General features: G+C 43.6%; 1 protein-coding gene across 1 annotated transcript in view; it reads right to left on the bottom strand.

Moving 5' to 3' along the window:
* The window catches only part of LOC135513116 (PH domain leucine-rich repeat protein phosphatase 1-like), a 77,772-nt gene that overhangs the window by 34,761 nt on the left and 24,691 nt on the right, over window positions 1-18,320 (bottom strand). Inside the window, exons 3-6 of the mRNA XM_064935836.1 lie at window positions 10,181-10,306; window positions 9,917-10,056; window positions 4,210-4,356; window positions 3,517-3,744 (exon numbers count right to left, since the gene is read on the bottom strand). Of these exons, the coding sequence (XP_064791908.1) occupies window positions 3,517-3,744; window positions 4,210-4,356; window positions 9,917-10,056; window positions 10,181-10,306 (641 nt within the window). The remainder of the gene's footprint in view (window positions 1-3,516; window positions 3,745-4,209; window positions 4,357-9,916; window positions 10,057-10,180; window positions 10,307-18,320) is intronic.

The raw sequence follows: 18,320 nt of genomic DNA, 5'->3' as shown, positions 1-18,320 counted from the left end.
GGTTTTTTCCTGTTCCTGAATGTCTACGTGACTGACCATTGTTTGTTTTTTCCTGCTCCTGAATGTCTACGTGACTGACCATTGTTTGGTTTTGTCCTGCTCCTGAATGTCTATGTGACTGACCATTGTTTGGTTTTGTCCTGCTCCTGAATGTTTACGTGACTGACCATTGTTTGGTTTTGTCCTGTTCCTGAATGTTTACGTGACTGACCATTGTTTGGTTTTGTCCTGCTCCTGAATGTTTACGTGACTGACCATTGTTTGGTTTTGTCCTGCTCCTGAATGTTTACGTGACTGACCATTGTTTGGTTTTGTCCTGCTCCTGAATGTCTACGTGACTGACCATTGTTTGGTTTTGTCCTGCTCCTGAATGTTTACGTGACTGACCATTGTTTGGTTTTGTCCTGCTCCTGAATGTCTACGTGACTGACCATTGTTTGGTTTTGTCCTGCTCCTGAATGTCTACGTGACTGACCATTGTTTGGTTTTGTCCTGCTCCTGAATGTTTACGTGACTGACCATTGTTTGGTTTTGTCCTGCTCCTGAATGTTTACGTGACTGACCATTGTTTGGTTTTGTCCTGCTCCTGAATGTTTACGTGACTGACCATTGTTTGGTTTTGTCCTGCTCCTGAATGTCTACGTGACTGACCATTGTTTGGTTTTGTCCTGTTCCTGAATGTCTACGTGACTGACCATTGTTTGGTTTTTTCCTGTTCCTGAATGTCTATGTGACTGACCATTGTTTGTTTTTTTCCTGCTCCTGAATGTCTACGTGACTGACCATTGTTTGGTTTTGTCCTGCTCCTGAATGTCTACGTGACTGACCATTTTTTGGTTTTGTCCTGTTCCTGAATGTCTACGTGACTGACCATTGTTTGGTTTTGTCCTGCTCCTGAATGTTTACGTGACTGACCATTGTTTGGTTTTGTCCTGCTCCTGAATGTTTACGTGACTGACCATTGTTTGGTTTTGTCCTGCTCCTGAATGTCTACGTGACTGACCATTTTTTGGTTTTGTCCTGTTCCTGAATGTCTACGTGACTGACCATTGTTTGGTTTTGTCCTGAATGTCTACGTGACTGACCATTGTTTGGTTTTGTCCTGCTCCTGAATGTTTACGTGACTGACCATTGTTTGGTTTTGTCCTGCTCCTGAATGTTTACGTGACTGACCATTGTTTGGTTTTGTCCTGCTCCTGAATGTTTACGTGACTGACCATTGTTTGGTTTTGTCCTGCTCCTGAATGTTTACGTGACTGACCATTGTTTGGTTTTGTCCTGCTCCTGAATGTCTACGTGACTGACCATTGTTTGGTTTTGTCCTGTTCCTGAATGTCTACGTGACTGACCATTGTTTGGTTTTGTCCTGCTCCTGAATGTCTACGTGACTGACCATTGTTTGGTTTTGTCCTGTTCCTGAATGTCTACGTGACTGACCATTGTTTGGTTTTGTCCTGTTCCTGAATGTTTACGTGACTGACCATTGTTTGGTTTTGTCCTGCTCCTGAATGTTTACGTGACTGACCATTGTTTGGTTTTGTCCTGCTCCTGAATGTCTACGTGACTGACCATTGTTTGGTTTTGTCCTGCTCCTGAATGTTTACGTGACTGACCATTGTTTGGTTTTGTCCTGTTCCTGAATGTTTACGTGACTGACCATTGTTTGGTTTTGTCCTGCTCCTGAATGTTTACGTGACTGACCATTGTTTGGTTTTGTCCTGCTCCTGAATGTTTACGTGACTGACCATTGTTTGGTTTTGTCCTGCTCCTGAATGTCTACGTGACTGACCATTGTTTGGTTTTGTCCTGCTCCTGAATGTCTACGTGACTGACCATTGTTTGGTTTTGTCCTGCTCCTGAATGTTTACGTGACTGACCATTTTTTGGTTTTGTCCTGAATGTCTATGTGACTGACCATTGTTTGGTTTTGTCCTGCTCCTGAATGTTTACGTGACTGACCATTGTTTGGTTTTGTCCTGCTCCTGAATGTCTACATGACTGACCATTGTTTGGTGTTGTCCTGCTCCTGAATGTCTACATGACTGACCATTGTTTGGTGTTGTCCTGTTCTGTCGCTCCTGTCTGTTCTCTTCTGGTCTCGTTTTTCTTCTTTCCTCTTAAAGTTGCTTCCTGTGCGCAATGGTTGCCGAGGTCTCGGGAGGACAAGGTTGGCTGGGGCAAGTGGAAGTGTGAACACGTACCCCCTCGTCAATTTGGGAAGTAGAGGCTGGGTCAATTTGGGAAGCAGAGGCTGGGTCAATTTGGGAAGCAGAGGCTGGGTCAATTTGGGAAGCAGAGGCTGGTATGGTGTTCCAGGGTCCTTGTTGGTCCCCGGTTTTATGTGTGTGTGTGTGTGTGTGTGTGGGGGGGGGGGGGGGTGACTACCCTCCCACTCTGTCTGCCGTATTCTTTCTCTTTGCTCTCGTTTTCCTTTTTAGGATGTTGGCGGGTGGAGCTGGGAGGGTCGTCAGAGACATGGGACACACCTGGGCCCGGGTGTGTCCCAAGATAAATGCACCACTTCCCTATTCATAGAGGAGACTCTCTCCATGCAGACACTGAGATTTTGGTTGTGGCATTTTTTGTGGCTGTTTTGTTTATTTGTGTTGGCACCTTTCAACACCCCTCATTATCACATTTGTACACGCAACCACTCACTTACACTACTGATTACTGAATACACACACACCATTGTTGATTGTATTTAGTTTAGTTAATAAATATATTTTGTTATTCCTCATCTCCACATTGTCTCCCTTTTTGTCACGAACTTCGAGGTGGTTCGTGACAATGGCCTTTCTCTTGCATTTCAAAGAATGGTATCTTTTACCAGATCTAATGTGTTATATTCTCCAACATTCATTTCACATTTCCACAAACTTCTAAGTGTTTCCTTTCAAATGGTATGAAGAATCTGTCTATACTTACTTCAGGTCCTGAGCTACAGGCAGTTAGATTTGGGTATGTCATTTTAGACAAATTGGCATAAAAAGGGTATGATACTTAAGAGGCTAAAGCCATATAGTTTGTATCTCAATTGTCAGTAGAATTCACATTTGTTTAGCAAGTCAGTAAATTAACTGTTTCGCTGCCAGACAAGGCTCCACTGATATCCAGGTGTAGCGGTTGTAAGGATTCATTCCATGGTGCTGAAGAGAAAGCTCTGCTGTTGGGACAGCTTTATGTAGGGGGAACCATTTGTCACCAATACAGTTTGGGGTCACCGTTATAGAGCAATGAATGTATTGTTTAGTGTTGGGGCTTTGTTGGCATGCATTTAAAAAAAAGTTTGCCCCACCAAGATTTACACGCTAAAAATTGCCACTGCTTATTACATATCTATGAAGGGAGCTAGGCAAGGTTCCACTAGCCAAGCAGTACTAGTATTGAATTTAATTAATTGAAATGTTATTTGGGGTAAAAATAAATAAATACATAGATAAAAGACGTGCATTTGATCCCAGAGCAAAACACTTGAAAGAATTAATTAAAACACTTATTTACAAAGTAATATACCTGAGATCTATGTGTCGGTGGGGGAGCCACTGCAGGCCGACCATGTCCAGGGAGGAGAGCTGATTCCCAGCCAGACAGAGCCTCTCCACCCCCCTGAGCCTCTCCAGGGCTGGAGGTACGCTGCTGAACAGGTTGAAGGACAGGCCCAGGTAGGTCAGGGCCTCCAGAGAGCCCAGCTCAGCAGGCAGGGAGTTCAGAGAGTTACCGTCCAGAAGCAGGGTCTGCAGGCTGGGGAGGAGGAGATGGCGAGAGGTGGTTAGTATGGAGCTCAGTGGGAGAGGGGATTATGTGTGTGGCTGTAATCTTCACATGAGCTTTCTGTTATCGTGCCTGATTTTATGTGACATGTAAATCTCGTGGTTCTTTCCACGAGGGACTTATGAAAAATTGCTAATCGAGAGATTAAGAATTTCAACTTTAAAAAAGGCCAAATCTTTCAGATCCTATTACTGCAGCCTGATGTCTGAAAACAGGTTCTCACCAAACATTCGCAGCCTGGTTATTCTGTAGTGGACATGCTGGGCAACAGCACAAAACCCAACACTAATGCTGAGCAATTAACTAAATGCTTTTTGGGTGGGGCTTATAAAACAAATAACTGCCCAATGGTGCTTCAATTACTGTCTCAGTCACAAGCTCTCTCCCTCTTTCTGTCTACTGCCCCCTGACCTTTAACCCTGTGACCCCACTCACTTGTGCATGGTCCCCAGTGCTGAGGGCAGAGAGGTCAGAAGGTTGCCTTGGAGGTTGAGCTCTGTCAGGGAGGTGATGTCACACACGGCCAGAGGGAAGTCAGACAGAGCGTTGTTAGAGAGATTGAGGCTCCTCAACCTGCAGAATCTAGATAGAGGGGGGGTGAATGAGGGAGAGAGCGAGGGGGTCAATTGGACAGGAATTTTCAGAGAAAATCAAACAATAACAATCACAGAAACTAAAGAGTCAGAAGAACTGGTTACCTAATGAGCCCATTCAGAACAACAACACTGTAGAAAGGGAGGACTGCGTTCCAAATGGCACCCTATTCCCTACATAGTGCACTACTTTTGACCACAGATCTATGGGCCTTGGTCAGAAGTAGTGCATTATATAGGGTATAAGGTGCCATTAGGGATGCATTCAGGGAGTGATTAGCTCTGCGATTAGAGACCAAAAACAATGTGACAACTGCCACCCAGGGGAAACTAATAAGAAGGAAGTCATGTGCCAAACTGGTAACTACCAAAATAATGGAAACACGTGAGCATACAACTTATATTGAAAGCAATTGCTTCCACACAGGTGTGGTTCCTGAGTTAATTAAGCAATTAAGTGGGCTGTCATGAGTGGCTTCCGTCTGGCCACTCTATCATAAAGGCCTGATTGGTGGAGTGCTGCAAAGATGGGAGTACCTTCCCGAAGGACAACAATCTCCACAGAGGAACTCTGGAGCTCTGTCAGAGTGACCATCTGGTTCTTGGTCACCTCCCTGACCAAGGCCCTTCTCCCCTGAATGCGCAGTTTGGCCGTGAGGCCAGCTCTGGTGGTTCCAAACTTCTTCCATTTAAGAATGGAGGCTATTGTGTTCTTGGGAACCTTCAATGCTGCACAATTTGTTGGTACCCTTCCCCAGATTTGTGCCTCGACACAATCCTGTCTCTGAGCTCTACAGACAATTCATTCGACCTCATGGTTTGGTTTTTGCTCTGACATGCACTGTCAACTGTGGGATCTTATATAGACAAGTACGTGCCTTTCCAAATCATATCCAATCAATGGAATTTACCACAGGTAGACTCCAATCAAGTTGTAGAAACATCTCAATGATGATCAGCAGAAACAGTATGCACCTGAGCTCAATTTCGAGTTTCACAGCAAAGGGTCTGAATACTGATTTAAATAAGCCATTTCAGTTTATTTGTAATAAATGTGCAAATATTTCTAAAAACCTGTTTTCACTTTGTCATTATGGGGTAGTGTGTGTAGTCTGAGGGAAAAAAATGTATGTAATCAATTTTGGAATAAGGCTGTAACATAACAAAACATGGAAAAGGGGAAGAGGTCTGAATACTTTCCGATTGCATTTTCCACTCATTATCTGAATTTAACTGATACACTGTAAGCTGATGAATTGTGTCAAGTAGAGAGACAAGTCATACTGTATCAGTTGAAAAGTCACGTAAAAAATGTGATCTTGAACAATGTTGCATGGAGCAGAATTAGCATGGCATACGTACACTATGCTACAGCAATGTGTTTTTACTGCAGCCTACTGCATCACAATTCCCCTATTTTTCATTATTTGTTCTACACATGTACAGTGCTTGCGAAAGTATTCGGCCCCCTTGAACTTTGCGACCTTTTGCCACATTTCAGGCTTCAAACATAAAGATATAAAACTGTATTTTTTTGTGAAGAATCAACAACAAGTGGGACACAATCATGAAGTGGAACGACATTTATTGGATATTTCAAACTTTTTTAACAAATCAAAAACTGAAAAATTGGGCGTGCAAAATGATTCAGCCCCCTTAAGTTAATACTTTGTAGCGCCACCTTTTGCTGCGATTACAGCTGTAAGTCGCTTGGGGTATGTCTCTATCAGTTTTGCACATCGAGAGACTGACATTTTTTCCCATTCCTCCTTGCAAAACAGCTCGAGCTAAGTGAGGTTGGATGGAGAGCATTTGTGAACAGCAGTTTTCAGTTCTTTCCACAGATTCTCGATTGGATTCAGGTCTGGACTTTGACTTGGCCATTCTAACACCTGGATATGTTTATTTTTGAACCATTCCATTGTAGATTTTGCTTTATGTTTTGGATCATTGTCTTGTTGGAAGACAAATCTCCGTCCCAGTCTCAGGTCTTTTGCAGACTCCATCAGGTTTTCTTCCAGAATGGTCCTGTATTTGGCTCCATCCATCTTCCCATCAATTTTAACCATCTTCCCTGTCCCTGCTGAAGAAAAGCAGGCCCAAACCATGATGCTGCCACCACCATGTTTGACAGTGGGTATGGTGTGTTCAGGGTGATGAGCTGTGTTGCTTTTACGCCAAACATAACGTTTTGCATTGTTGCCAAAAAGTTCAACTTTGGTTTCATCTGACCAGAGCACCTTCTTCCACATGTTTGGTGTGTCTCCCAGTTGGCTTGTGGCAAACTTTAAACAACACTTTTTATGGATATCTTTAAGAAATGGCTTTCTTCTTGCCACTTCCATAAAGGCCAGATTTGTGCAATATACGACTGATTGTTGTCCTATGGACAGAGTCTCCCACCTCAGCTGTAGATCTCTGCAGTTCATCCAGAGTGATCATGGGCCTCTTGGCTGCATCTCTGATCAGTCTTCCCCTTGTATGAGCTGAAAGTTTAGAGGGACGGCCAGGTCTTGGTAGATTTCCAGTGGTCTGATACTCCTTCCATTCCAATATTATCGCTTGCACAGTGCTCCTTGGGATGTTTAAAGCTTGGGAAATCTTTTTGTATCCAAATCCGGCTTTAAACCTCTTCACAACAGTATCTCGGACCTGCCTGGTGTGTTCCTTGTTCTTCATGATGCTCTCTGCGCTTTTAACGGACCTCTGAGACTATCACAGTGCAGGTGCATTTATACGGAGACTTGATTACACACAGGTGGATTGTATTTATCAGTCATTTAGGTCAACATTGGATGATTCAGAGATCCTCACTGAACTTCTGGAGAGAGTTTGCTGCACTGAAAGAAAAGGGGCTGAATAATTTTGCACGCCCAATTTTTCAGTTTTTGATTTGTTAAAAAAGTTTGAAATATCCAATAAATGTCATTCCACTTCATGATTGTGTCCCACTTGTTGTTGATTCTTCACAAAAAAATACAGTTTTATATCTTTATGTTTGAAGCCTGAAATGTGGAAAAAGGTCGCAAAGTTCAAGGGGGCCGAATACTTTCGCAAGGCACTGTATATAATGAAAATGAAACTGTAAAAGTAACATAGTTCTCTACATGCTCACAACTTGCCATTGGATACAAAAAATATGGTTTGCAAAAAACTAATTGTGCATGTCAGCCAAATACTGTATGGAAGTGATATTTCCCATCTACTATTCTATTCAGCACTTCAAAAATAAATCTTGTGTTTTTTGTTATTAGATTAAATGTTCGTTAAAATGACTAAATGATGAGTCTAATTCATAATTCATCTAATGTATTGGTGACTAAATTTCACTGAAAACTTGCATGATTGACTCAGGGGTGAAAGATGTGTTCAACTCCAATGACTACACAATCAAAGGTTCTGAGCATAAGACAGGGGGCATTACAAGTGTTATCAGTTTTGAAAGTAAGAGTTTGGAAATATACCACATCTGAAAAATTTGCCAACGCCATTTAAAAAAACTGGAGAGACACTTAATGCTGGTGTTTCTTTTATTTCGTCAGTTACTATATGTGAGCAGCACACATATTGTTGTGATTGCGCACATAAAAACATGTTTTTCGAAGGTGTAGCTACCACAAGCTGCGGTGTATGTGAAAAATTTGGTGGGCACGTGTGTGAGAATCTTTGTCGATTCTGATAGGCACTCGGCTCACCTGGTCTTCCCAGGCCTAACTAGCCTAACCCGGTTGACTGTGGGGACAGCGTGAAAGGCGGTGCTGGATCCACGTCTTTTCCAAGGAAAAGCCACAGCCAGCCGCGTTCCCAACGCAGTGTCGCGGGAAAAACACATTCCTGAAGCCCCGTCTGCCTCCCCTCCTCTTCCCTTGGTAAAGCTGTGTTTATGGAAGAACAATGGGAGCACAAAGCCATTCCATCGGAAGTACAACCAGAGTCACTGAACCACGGTGAGAATGAGGAAGAGGGGGATGGATGACATCCTGTACTGGAGAGAGAGAGAGAGAGAAGTCCTGTACTGTATGCAGAGAAAGAGAGAGAGGAGGATGGATGATGTCCTGTACTGTATGCAGAGAGAGGGAGAGGAGGATGGATGATGTCCTGTATGCAGAGAAAGAGAGAGAGGAGGATGGATGATGTCCTGTACTGTATGCAGAGAGGGAGAGGAGGATGGATGATGTCCCGTATGCAGAGAGTGTGTGAGAGGAGGATGGATAATATCCCGTATGCAGAGAGTGTGTGAGAGGAGGATGGATAATGTCCCGTATGCAGAGAGTGTGTGAGAGGAGGATGGATAATGTCCCGTATGCAGAGAGTGTGTGAGAGGAGGATGGATAATGTCCTGTATGCAGAGAGTGTGTGAGAGGAGGATGGATAATGTCCTGTATGCAGAGAGTGTGTGAGAGGAGGATGGATAATGTCCTGTATGCAGAGTGTGTGTGAGAGGAGGATGGATATAGTGTGTCTCTTCACCGGCAAGGCAAGGGTCTGTTTTCCTAACCATTGTTTGATGCTGAAAGTTGAGCAGTGTGGCCCGATGGGAAGATTATTCATGGGAGTTTTTGCTGTTATTGTTGTTCTGCACCAGTCCGGTCCTGTCCCATCTCCCATCCATTCCCACTGTCTGATGTCTCCCAAAGCAGAGCAGCTCACACTGAAACACTAACTGTAACACTACACCAGGCCTGGGACAGAGCGCGCATCTCAAATGGGACCCTATTCCCTATATGGTGTACTACTTTTTACCAGGACGCACAGGGAAATATATAGGGAATAGTGTACACTATAGAGAATAGGGAGCCATTTGAGATGTAGACGGTCTCCATGGTGGGGAGCATTGTATTACTGTAAGCATAGAAGGGTTAGCTAGAAGGAGAAGAAGCGAGAACCTGACCGCAGTCAATGACACTGCTGGGCCCCAACCCTGGCTAAAGGTCACTGAAGAGGAGCCAATCAAAATGCAGTCGTTGTGTTTTGGACCAATCATGTCTCTTGGCTTGCAGACCGTGACTCCAAAAACAGGTCATAGGTGAGAGGTCTGGGAATCACTGGCCATTGATTCATGAAAGCTCCAGAGGGAAACTGTGTGTGTGTGTGTGTGTGTGTGTGTGAGATTTATATATATATATATATATATAATAAATAAATAAATGAATAACTCAAGCTCAGATTTCCCCTCCTAATTCCGCCTACGTCTACTTCTAATCAACCCCAATCTGTTTTCTTAGACCAAATCAATCCTATAGGAACACAAACACAGATCTGTAGGTGGATCTAATCCTCTAACCGTGCGACCATATGGTGATACCCAGAGCTGGAGAGAGCGAGCGAGAGAGAGAGAGAGAGAGAGAGCGCGAGAGAGGATATCGAGGGACAAACCGCCCACATCACTCCTCTCTTAACCCCTCCCTCCTTCAAGAGGCATATAATTGAGCCGTTCTCCGGAGCCACCCTAGCCCATATCTCTCAGTTCCTTCCCTTTTCTTCTCCTCTTCCCCCACTCCCTCCATTCCATCCTACCACCTCTTCCCACAGCCTGCAGGGGCACATACCTGGTGAGATGTGTGAGGCCCGTCAGATAGTTGTGTTTGAGGTTGAGGTGGGTCAGGTCCTGGCTGTAGAACAGCTGAGATGGCAGCTCCTCCAGACTGCAACATGACAGATCCACAGAACTCACCCTCTGAGACACTATCTGATGGAGGGAGAGAGGGTGAGAGATAGGAGAGAAAGAAAAGGAGTAAGAGACAAAAGGGTTTTCATTTTCCAGATTGCTAACAACTTGAAGACATGCAACTCAACTCTGAGCACACACGTACCTTGGCAGCCTGTCTGTGCCAGCGGAGGTGTTCTGTGTAGGAGTCATAGCTGATGTAGTAGGTCTGACTCTGGGGACCAGAAGAACTGAAGGCTAGACAGTGACTGTGTCTCCTCACCTCCTCCACCTGAACAACACACACACACACACACACACACACAGAGAGATTAGCTCTGCGATTAGTGACCAAAAACAATGTGACAACTGCCAGCCAAGGGAAAATAGCAGGGAGGGAGTCATGTGCCGATTAGTGTGTGGCGGGCAGGGGGAGGGGCCGGTGTGTGTGGAAGCAGTGTGCAGGAAGGGAGAGAGAGGTAATGTATAGCCAACTCAACTAAAAACTTGTAGCTAGCCATATATTTACCATCCCATCTGATAGTTCCGGTCTTTGTTGCATCAAATTGGGAGAATAAAAGCCAGCTAAACTAGCCAGCTAGCTAGTTTAGCTTCGCTCCCAGTCTATGTCAAATTAAAATTCATTCAGATTTTTTTTTAAATGCATACCTGTTAGTTGCTTGTTGTAGCCTACTCCTCCAGCTGACTTAATTCCATTTTGCATTGCTACACATGGAGCCTCTGACTGTAGTGCCACTTTGATTGGCCAACAAAAAAAACAACAAGCTCCACATGAAGGCTACCAGTCTTTTTTTAATGGGGTGCATATGTTGTTTTATTAAATTAATTATTTCCAATGTCATAGAATATCCTTGTATTAAAAATGTCCCGACTATTTTTATTGTTAATTTAGACCTAGTTTATAATTTCTTTCTCAAATTAATAGTCACACAAGTAATCAAGTACTAACAACCATTTGGATGATCGAACAACCTTTCCCCATCTCTCGTGTGTGTGTGTGTGTGTGTGTGTGTGTGTGTGTGTGTGTGTGTGTGTGTGTGTGTGTGTGTGTGTCAGGATTTCCGTTAGCCAGTAATTGCCGGCTTTAGGCAAACAAAGAAATTAAAATCCAATAAAAATAGATGCCAAGTCGACTGGGAGAAGAAAAAAAATCCCACTGCAAAACACTGATATTATTCATTGATGGAAATACCAGTCAATGGAAATACATTTGACCATCATGCTTACTGGTCTATAGGTTCATTCGTATCATTTTGTGGAGTTAAATTGGCGTGTGTATTTACGTTAGTTGTCATGCATCTTACTTATCCAACAACTATTAGATGCACAGCATAGGCCTACAGAGCTGGTTGCTGCTGGAGTCAAATATTGGTTTTTATAAGCCTGGTCATTTCGCAGCAATTCTAAAAGAAATTGAGTATTAAAACAGTTTTGATGGCCACAATTAAAGAGAGCTACCATTTGTATTTGGTAATTGAAGCAGGCCTCCTATTCAGCATTTAAGTGCAGACAGGGTATCAGCAGGTCACCCACCACCTTACAATGTGAGCTATGCATTTTGAAAACATACTTAAACTGTTTGAAACCTGAATGTTTTAGTTCATATTATGTTGCATTTCTTACCTTGCTTCAAAGTAGCTTAGCCAAAATCAGACGACAGAAACAAAGGCAATTATTTTATAACGACGTTATAGGAGGAAAAACACATTTTAACCTACCATTCCTACCCATCTGTCAGCCAGTTATGATTTTAATGTGCACATTTTCATGGAACAATTTACATTCAATAATAACATTTGTCTTCTAAAATCTGAATTAAAATTATAAAAATCTAAAAGTAAATATTAAACTAATGCGAGAGCACCAGCCATTCGGACAACATTGATACATCATGATCCACTGTCGACTAAATAAATAAGCGCATCGAACTCAAGAGATTGCCTAAGCCAATGCAGAATTAGGCCTATTCCTTCCATGGTCAACTAAGTAAAAATAGCCTACATAAATTCAACAAATAAAAATAGAAAATATCGACGAAAATGCAGATTCTTTCAATAGCATTCATCTCTCTACTCCGCCTCCCTTTTTAAAATCGGTCTTGACCTGAGCGATGACTAGCGAACTTGCAACATTGTATCAACTGGCGTATTCCGGGCCCTCAGGAGTTTCCTGTGCCAGTGAGCTCAGGACAGACATCTGTTTTTGCACAAGGGAAAGGTGGAGGTATTTTATATGTTTCCACCGGAAACACACTACATGACCAAAAGTATGTGGACACCTGCTCATCGAACATCTCATTCCAAAATCATGGGCATTAATATGAAGTTGGTACCCCCTTCGCTCCACTCTTCTGGAAGGCTTTCAACTAGATGTTGGAACATTGCTGCGGGGTCTTGCATCCATTCAGCCACAAAAGCATTAGTGAGGTCGGGCACTGTTGGGCGATTATGCCTGGCTCGCAGTCGGTGTTCCAATTCATCGTAAAGGTGTTCGATGGGGTTGAGGTTCTACTACACCGATCTCAACAAACTATTTCTGTATGGACACCGTTTTGTGCATGGAGGAATTCTCATGCTGAAACAGGAAAGGGCCTTCCCCAAAAAGTTGGAAGCACAGAATCGTCTAGAATGCCATTGTATGCTGTAGCATTAAGATGTCCTTTCATTGGAACTCAGGGGCCTGAAACATGAAAAACAGCTCAGGACCATTATTCCTCCTCCAAAATATACCGATGGCACTATGCATTCGGGCAGGTAGCAATTCCCTGGCTTCCGCCAAACACAGATTTGTCCTTCGAGATGAGGTGTGATAAAAAAACACTCCAGAGAACACATTTCCACTGCTCCCGAGTCCAATAGCGGCAAGATTTACACCTCTCTAGCCGACGCTTGGCTTTGTGCATGGTGATCCTAGGCTTGAAAATGGCTACTCGGCCATGGAAAACCATTTCATGAAGCTCTCGACGAACAGTTCTTGTGCCGACATTGCTTCAAGAGGAAGTTTGAAATACGGTAGTGAGTGTTGCAACTGAGGACAGACGATTTTTACGAGCTATGCACTTTATCACTCAGCGGTTACATTTTGTGGACTTGTGTGGCCTACCACTTTGCGGCTAAGCCGTTGTTGCTCCTAGACGTTCCCACTTCACAATAACAGCACTTACAGTTGATCGGGGTAGCTATAGCAGGGAAGAAATTTGACGAACTGAGTTGTTGGGAAGGTGGCATCCTATGACAGTGCCACGCTGAAAGTCACTGAGCTCTTCAGTTAGGCCATTCTACTGCCAGTGTTTGTCTATGGAGATTGCATGGGTGTGTCCTCGATTTGATACACCTTGTCAGCAACGGGTGTGGCTGAAATAACTACCTGCCCTCCAGGACACCTACACCACCCGATGTTACAGGAAGCCTGTTCACCCCGCTATCATCCAGAAGGCGAGGTCAGTACAGGTGCATCAAAGCTGGGACCGAGAGACTGAAAAACAGCTTCTATCTCAAGGCCATCAGACTGTTAAACAGCCACCACTAACATTGAGTGGCTGCTGCCAACACACTGACACTGACTCAACTCCAGCCACTTTAATAATGGGAATTGATGGGAAATTATGTAAATATATAACTAGCCACTTTAAACAATGCTACCTTATATAATGTTACTTACCCTACATTATTCATCTCATATGCATACGTATATACTGTACTCTATATCATCGACTGCATCCTTATGTAATACACGTATCACTAGCCACTTTAACTATGCCACTTTGTTTACATACTCATCTCATATGTATATACTGTACTCGATACCAACTACTGTATCTTGCCTATGCTGCTCTGTACCATCACTCATTCATATATCCTTATGTACATATTCTTTATCCCCTTACACAAGTGTAAGACAGTAGTTTTGGAATTGTTAGTTAGATTACTTGTTGGTTATTACTGCATTGTCGGAACTAGAAGCATTTCGCTACACTCGCATTAACATCTGCTAACCATGTGTATGTGACAAATAAATTTGATTTGAAATAGCCGAATCCACTAATTTGAAGGGGTATCCACATACCTTTGTGTATATACAGTGGGGAGAACAAGTATTTGATAACCTGCAAAATCGGCAGTGTTTCCTATATACAAAGCATGTAGAGGTCTGTAATTTTTATCATAGGTACACTTCAACTGTGAGAGACAGAATCTAAAACAACAATCCAGAAAAATCACATTGTATGATTGTTAAGTAATTAATTTGCATTTTATTGCATGACATAAGTATTTGATACATCAGAAAAGCAGAACTTAATATTTGGTACAGAAACCTTTGTTTGCAATTACAGAGATCATACGTTTCCTGTAGTTCTTGACCAGGTTTGCGCAGACTGCTGCAGGGATTTTGGCCCACTCCTCCATACAGACCTTCTCCAGATCCTTCAGGTTTCGGGGTTTTCGCTGGGCAATACGGAATTTCAGCTCCCTCCAAAGATTTTCTATTGGATTCAGGTCTGGAGACTGGCTAGGCCACTCCAGGACCTTGAGAGGCTTCTTACGGAGCCACTCCTTAGTTGCCCTGGCTGTGTGTTTCGGGTCGTTGTCATGCTGAAGGACCCAGTCACGACCCATCTTCAATGCTCTTACTGAGGGAAGGAGGTTGTTGGCCAAGATCTCACGATACATGGCCCCATACATCCTCCCCTCAATACAGTGCAGTCATCCTGTCCCCTTTGCAGAAAAGCATCCCCAAAGAATTGTTTCCACCTCCATGCTTCACGGTTGGGATGGTGTTCTTGGGGTTATATTCATCCTTCTTCTTCCTCCAAACACGGCGCGTGGAGTTTAGACCAAAAAGCTCTATTTTTGTCTCATCAGACCACATGACCTTCTCCCAGTCCTCCTCTGGATCATCCAGATGGTCATTGGCAAACTTCAGAAGGGCCTGGACATGCGTTGGCTTGAGCAGGGGGACCTTGCGTTCGCTGCAGGATTTTAATCCATGACGGCGCAGTGTGTTACTAATGTTTTTCTTTGAGACTGTGGTCCCAGCGCTCTTCAGGTCATTGACCAGGTCCTGCCGTGTAGTTCTGGGCTGATCCCTCACCTTCCTCGTCATCATTGATAACCCACGTGGTGAGATCTTGCATGGAGCCCCAGACCGAGGGTGATTGACCGTCATCTTGAACTTCTTCCATTTACTAATAATTGCGCCAACAGCTATTGCCTTCTCACCACGCTGCTTGCCTATTGTCCTGTAGCCCATCCCAGCCTTGTGCAGGTCTACAATTTTATCCCTGATGTCCTTACACATCTCTCTGGTCTTGGCCATTGTGGAGAGGTTGAAGTCTGCTGGATTGAGTGTGTGGACAGGTGTCTTTTATACAGGTAATGAGTTCAAACTGGTGCAGTTAATACAGGTAATGAGTGGAGAACAGGAGGGCTTCTTAAAGAAAAACTAACAGGTCTGTGAGAGCCGGTATTCTTACTGGTTGGTAGTTGATCAAATACTTGTGTCATGCAATAAAATGCAAATGAATTACTTAAAAATCATACAAATGTGATTTTCTGGATTTTTGTTTTAGGTTCCGTCTCTCACAGTTGAAGTGTACCTATGATAAAAAATTACAGACCTCTACATGCTTTGTAAGTGTTAAAACCTGCAAAATCGGCAGTGTATCAAATACTTGTTCTCCCCACTGTATATAGTGTGTGTGATCATCAGATCATGATATTTTGGTCTTTCACACTGAAAGATGTTTCAAATACTGTGAGGAACTATTATCATTGTAATGGTATGCACACAAAAAAAACTGACTGATGACTGAAAGTTCAGCTTATTAGTGGTGGATGTGTTGAGTTAAGACAAACAGAAATCAGATATCCCCAGCTTCCTACATTTTCACGCAGCATGCCAGGTGTCTCATTTATAATTGTTGAATAGACACAAAATATTCCCCAAAACATGTGTGTGCCAGTTCACGCAAAAGAAGGCATTTATAAAAAAACAAAAAACTTGACGTGAGAATATGCTTATCCTCCGCAAACTTTAGACCAAATGTATGCACAGTTTCTAGTGGTTGAAGTACTGCATTGCAAGAAGGCAAAAGTAGCTTAGTAGCCTGCAAATGGGGAATATTTGTTGACTTATTCATAACCAAAAAAAAACAGGTAACTGCAGTGCCTTTGGAAAAGTATTCAGACCCCTTGTTACGTTCCAGCTTTATTCTAAAATGTATTAAATCGTTTCCCCCCCTCATCAATCTACTCACAACACTCCATAATGACAAAGTAAAAACATGTTTTTTTTTCTTTCTAATTTATAAAAAAAATCAAAACTGAAATACGACATTTACATAAGTATTTCGGACCCTTAGCAACTTTTGCAGCGATTACAGCCTTGAGTCTTCTTGGGTATGACACTACAAGCATGGCACACCTGTATTTGGGGAGTTTCTCCCATTCTTCTCTGCAGATCCTCTCACGCTCTGTCAGGTTGGATGGGAGCGTCGTTGAACAGCTATTTTCAGGTCTCTCCAGAAATGTTCGATCGGGTTCAAGTCCAGGCTCTGGCTGGGCCACTCAAGGACATTCACAAGACTTGTCCCAAAGCCACTCCTGCGTTGTCTTGGCTGTGTGCTTAGGGTCGTTTTGTCCTGTTGGAAGGTGAACCGTCTCCCTGGTCTCAGCGCTCTGGAACAGGTTTTCAGCAAGGATCTCTGTACCTTGCTCCGTTCATATTTGCCTAGATCCTGATTAGTCTCCCAGTCCCTGGCAATGATAAACATCCCCACAGCATGATGCTGCCACCACCATGCTTCACCGTAGGGATGGTGCCAGGTTTCCTCCAGACGTAACGCTTGGCTATGAGGCCGAAGAGTGCAATATTGGCTTCATCAGACCAGAGAACCTTGTTTCTCATGGTCTGAGAGTCCTTATGTGATTTTTCGCAAACTCCAAGCGGGCTGTCATGTGCCTTGTACTGAGGAGTGGCATCCGTCTGGCCAATCTACAATAAAGGCCTGGTTGGTGGTGTGGTGCAGAGATGGTTGTCCTTCTGGAAGGTTCTCCCATCTCCACAGAGGAACTCTGTCAGAGTGACCAGCAGGTTATTGATCACCTCCCTGACCAAGGCCCTTGTCCACTGATTGCTCGGTTTGGCCGGGTGGCCAATCTAGGAAGAGTCTTGATGGTTCCAAACTTCTTATATTTAAGAATGATGAAGGTCACAGTGTTCTTGGGGACCTTCAATGCTGCATACATTTTTTTGGTACACTTCCCCAGATCTGTGCCTCGACACAATCCTGTCTTGGGGCTCTACGGACAATTCCTTCAAATCAAACTTTATTTGTCACATGCCGCCGAATACAACTGGTGTGGATCTTACTGTGAAATGCTTACTTACAAGCCCTTAACCAACAATGTAGTTCAAGAAAGAGAAATAGAAAAATATTTACCAAATAAATAAAAATTTGTTTAATTACAATAACAAGGCTATATTCCGCTACCGAGTCAATGTGCGGGGGTACAGGTCAGTCGAGGTAATTTGTACATGTAGGTAGGGGTAAAGTGACTATGCATAGATAACAAACAGCAAGTATCAGAAGTGTAGAAACAAAGGGGGGTGGGGTGTCAATGTAAATAGTCTGGGTGGGCATTTGATTAATTGTTCAGCAGTCTTATGGCTTGGGGGTAGAAGCTGTAAAGGAGCCTTTTGGTCCGAGACTTGGCACTCCGGTATCGCTTGCCATGCGGTAGCAGAGAGAACAGTCTATTCTATGACTTGCGTGACTGGAGTCATTGACAATTTTTTGGGCTTTCCTCTGACACAGCTTAGTATATATGTCCTGGATGGCAGGAAGCTTTGCCCCAGTGATGTACTGGGCCGTATGCACTATCCTCTTTAGCGCCTTACGGTCAGATGCCGAGCAGTTGCCATACCAGGCGGTGATGCAAATGGTCAGGATGCTCTAGATGGTGCAGCTGTAGAACTTTTTGAAGATCTGGGGACCCATGCTAAATCTTTTTAGTCTCCTGAGGTGTTGTTGTGCCTTCTTTACGGCTGTCTAGGTGTGTTTGGACCATAATAGTTAGTTGGTGATATGTACACTAAGGAACTTGAAACTCTTGACTCACTCCACTATAGCCCCGTCATTGGGGGCCTGTTCGGCCCGCCTTTTCCTGTCGTCCACGATCAGCTCCTTTATATTGCTCACATTGAGAGAGAGAGGTTGTTGTCCTGGCATCACACTGCCAGATCCCTGACCTCTTCCCTATAGGCAGTCTCATCGTTGTCGGTAA

Source organism: Oncorhynchus masou, chromosome 24 (genome assembly GCF_036934945.1).
Source record: "Oncorhynchus masou masou isolate Uvic2021 chromosome 24, UVic_Omas_1.1, whole genome shotgun sequence".
Lineage (NCBI taxonomy): Eukaryota > Metazoa > Chordata > Actinopteri > Salmoniformes > Salmonidae > Oncorhynchus > Oncorhynchus masou.
The sequence above is the reverse complement of the archived record's forward strand: the minus strand, read 5'-3'. Positions and strand labels throughout refer to the sequence as shown.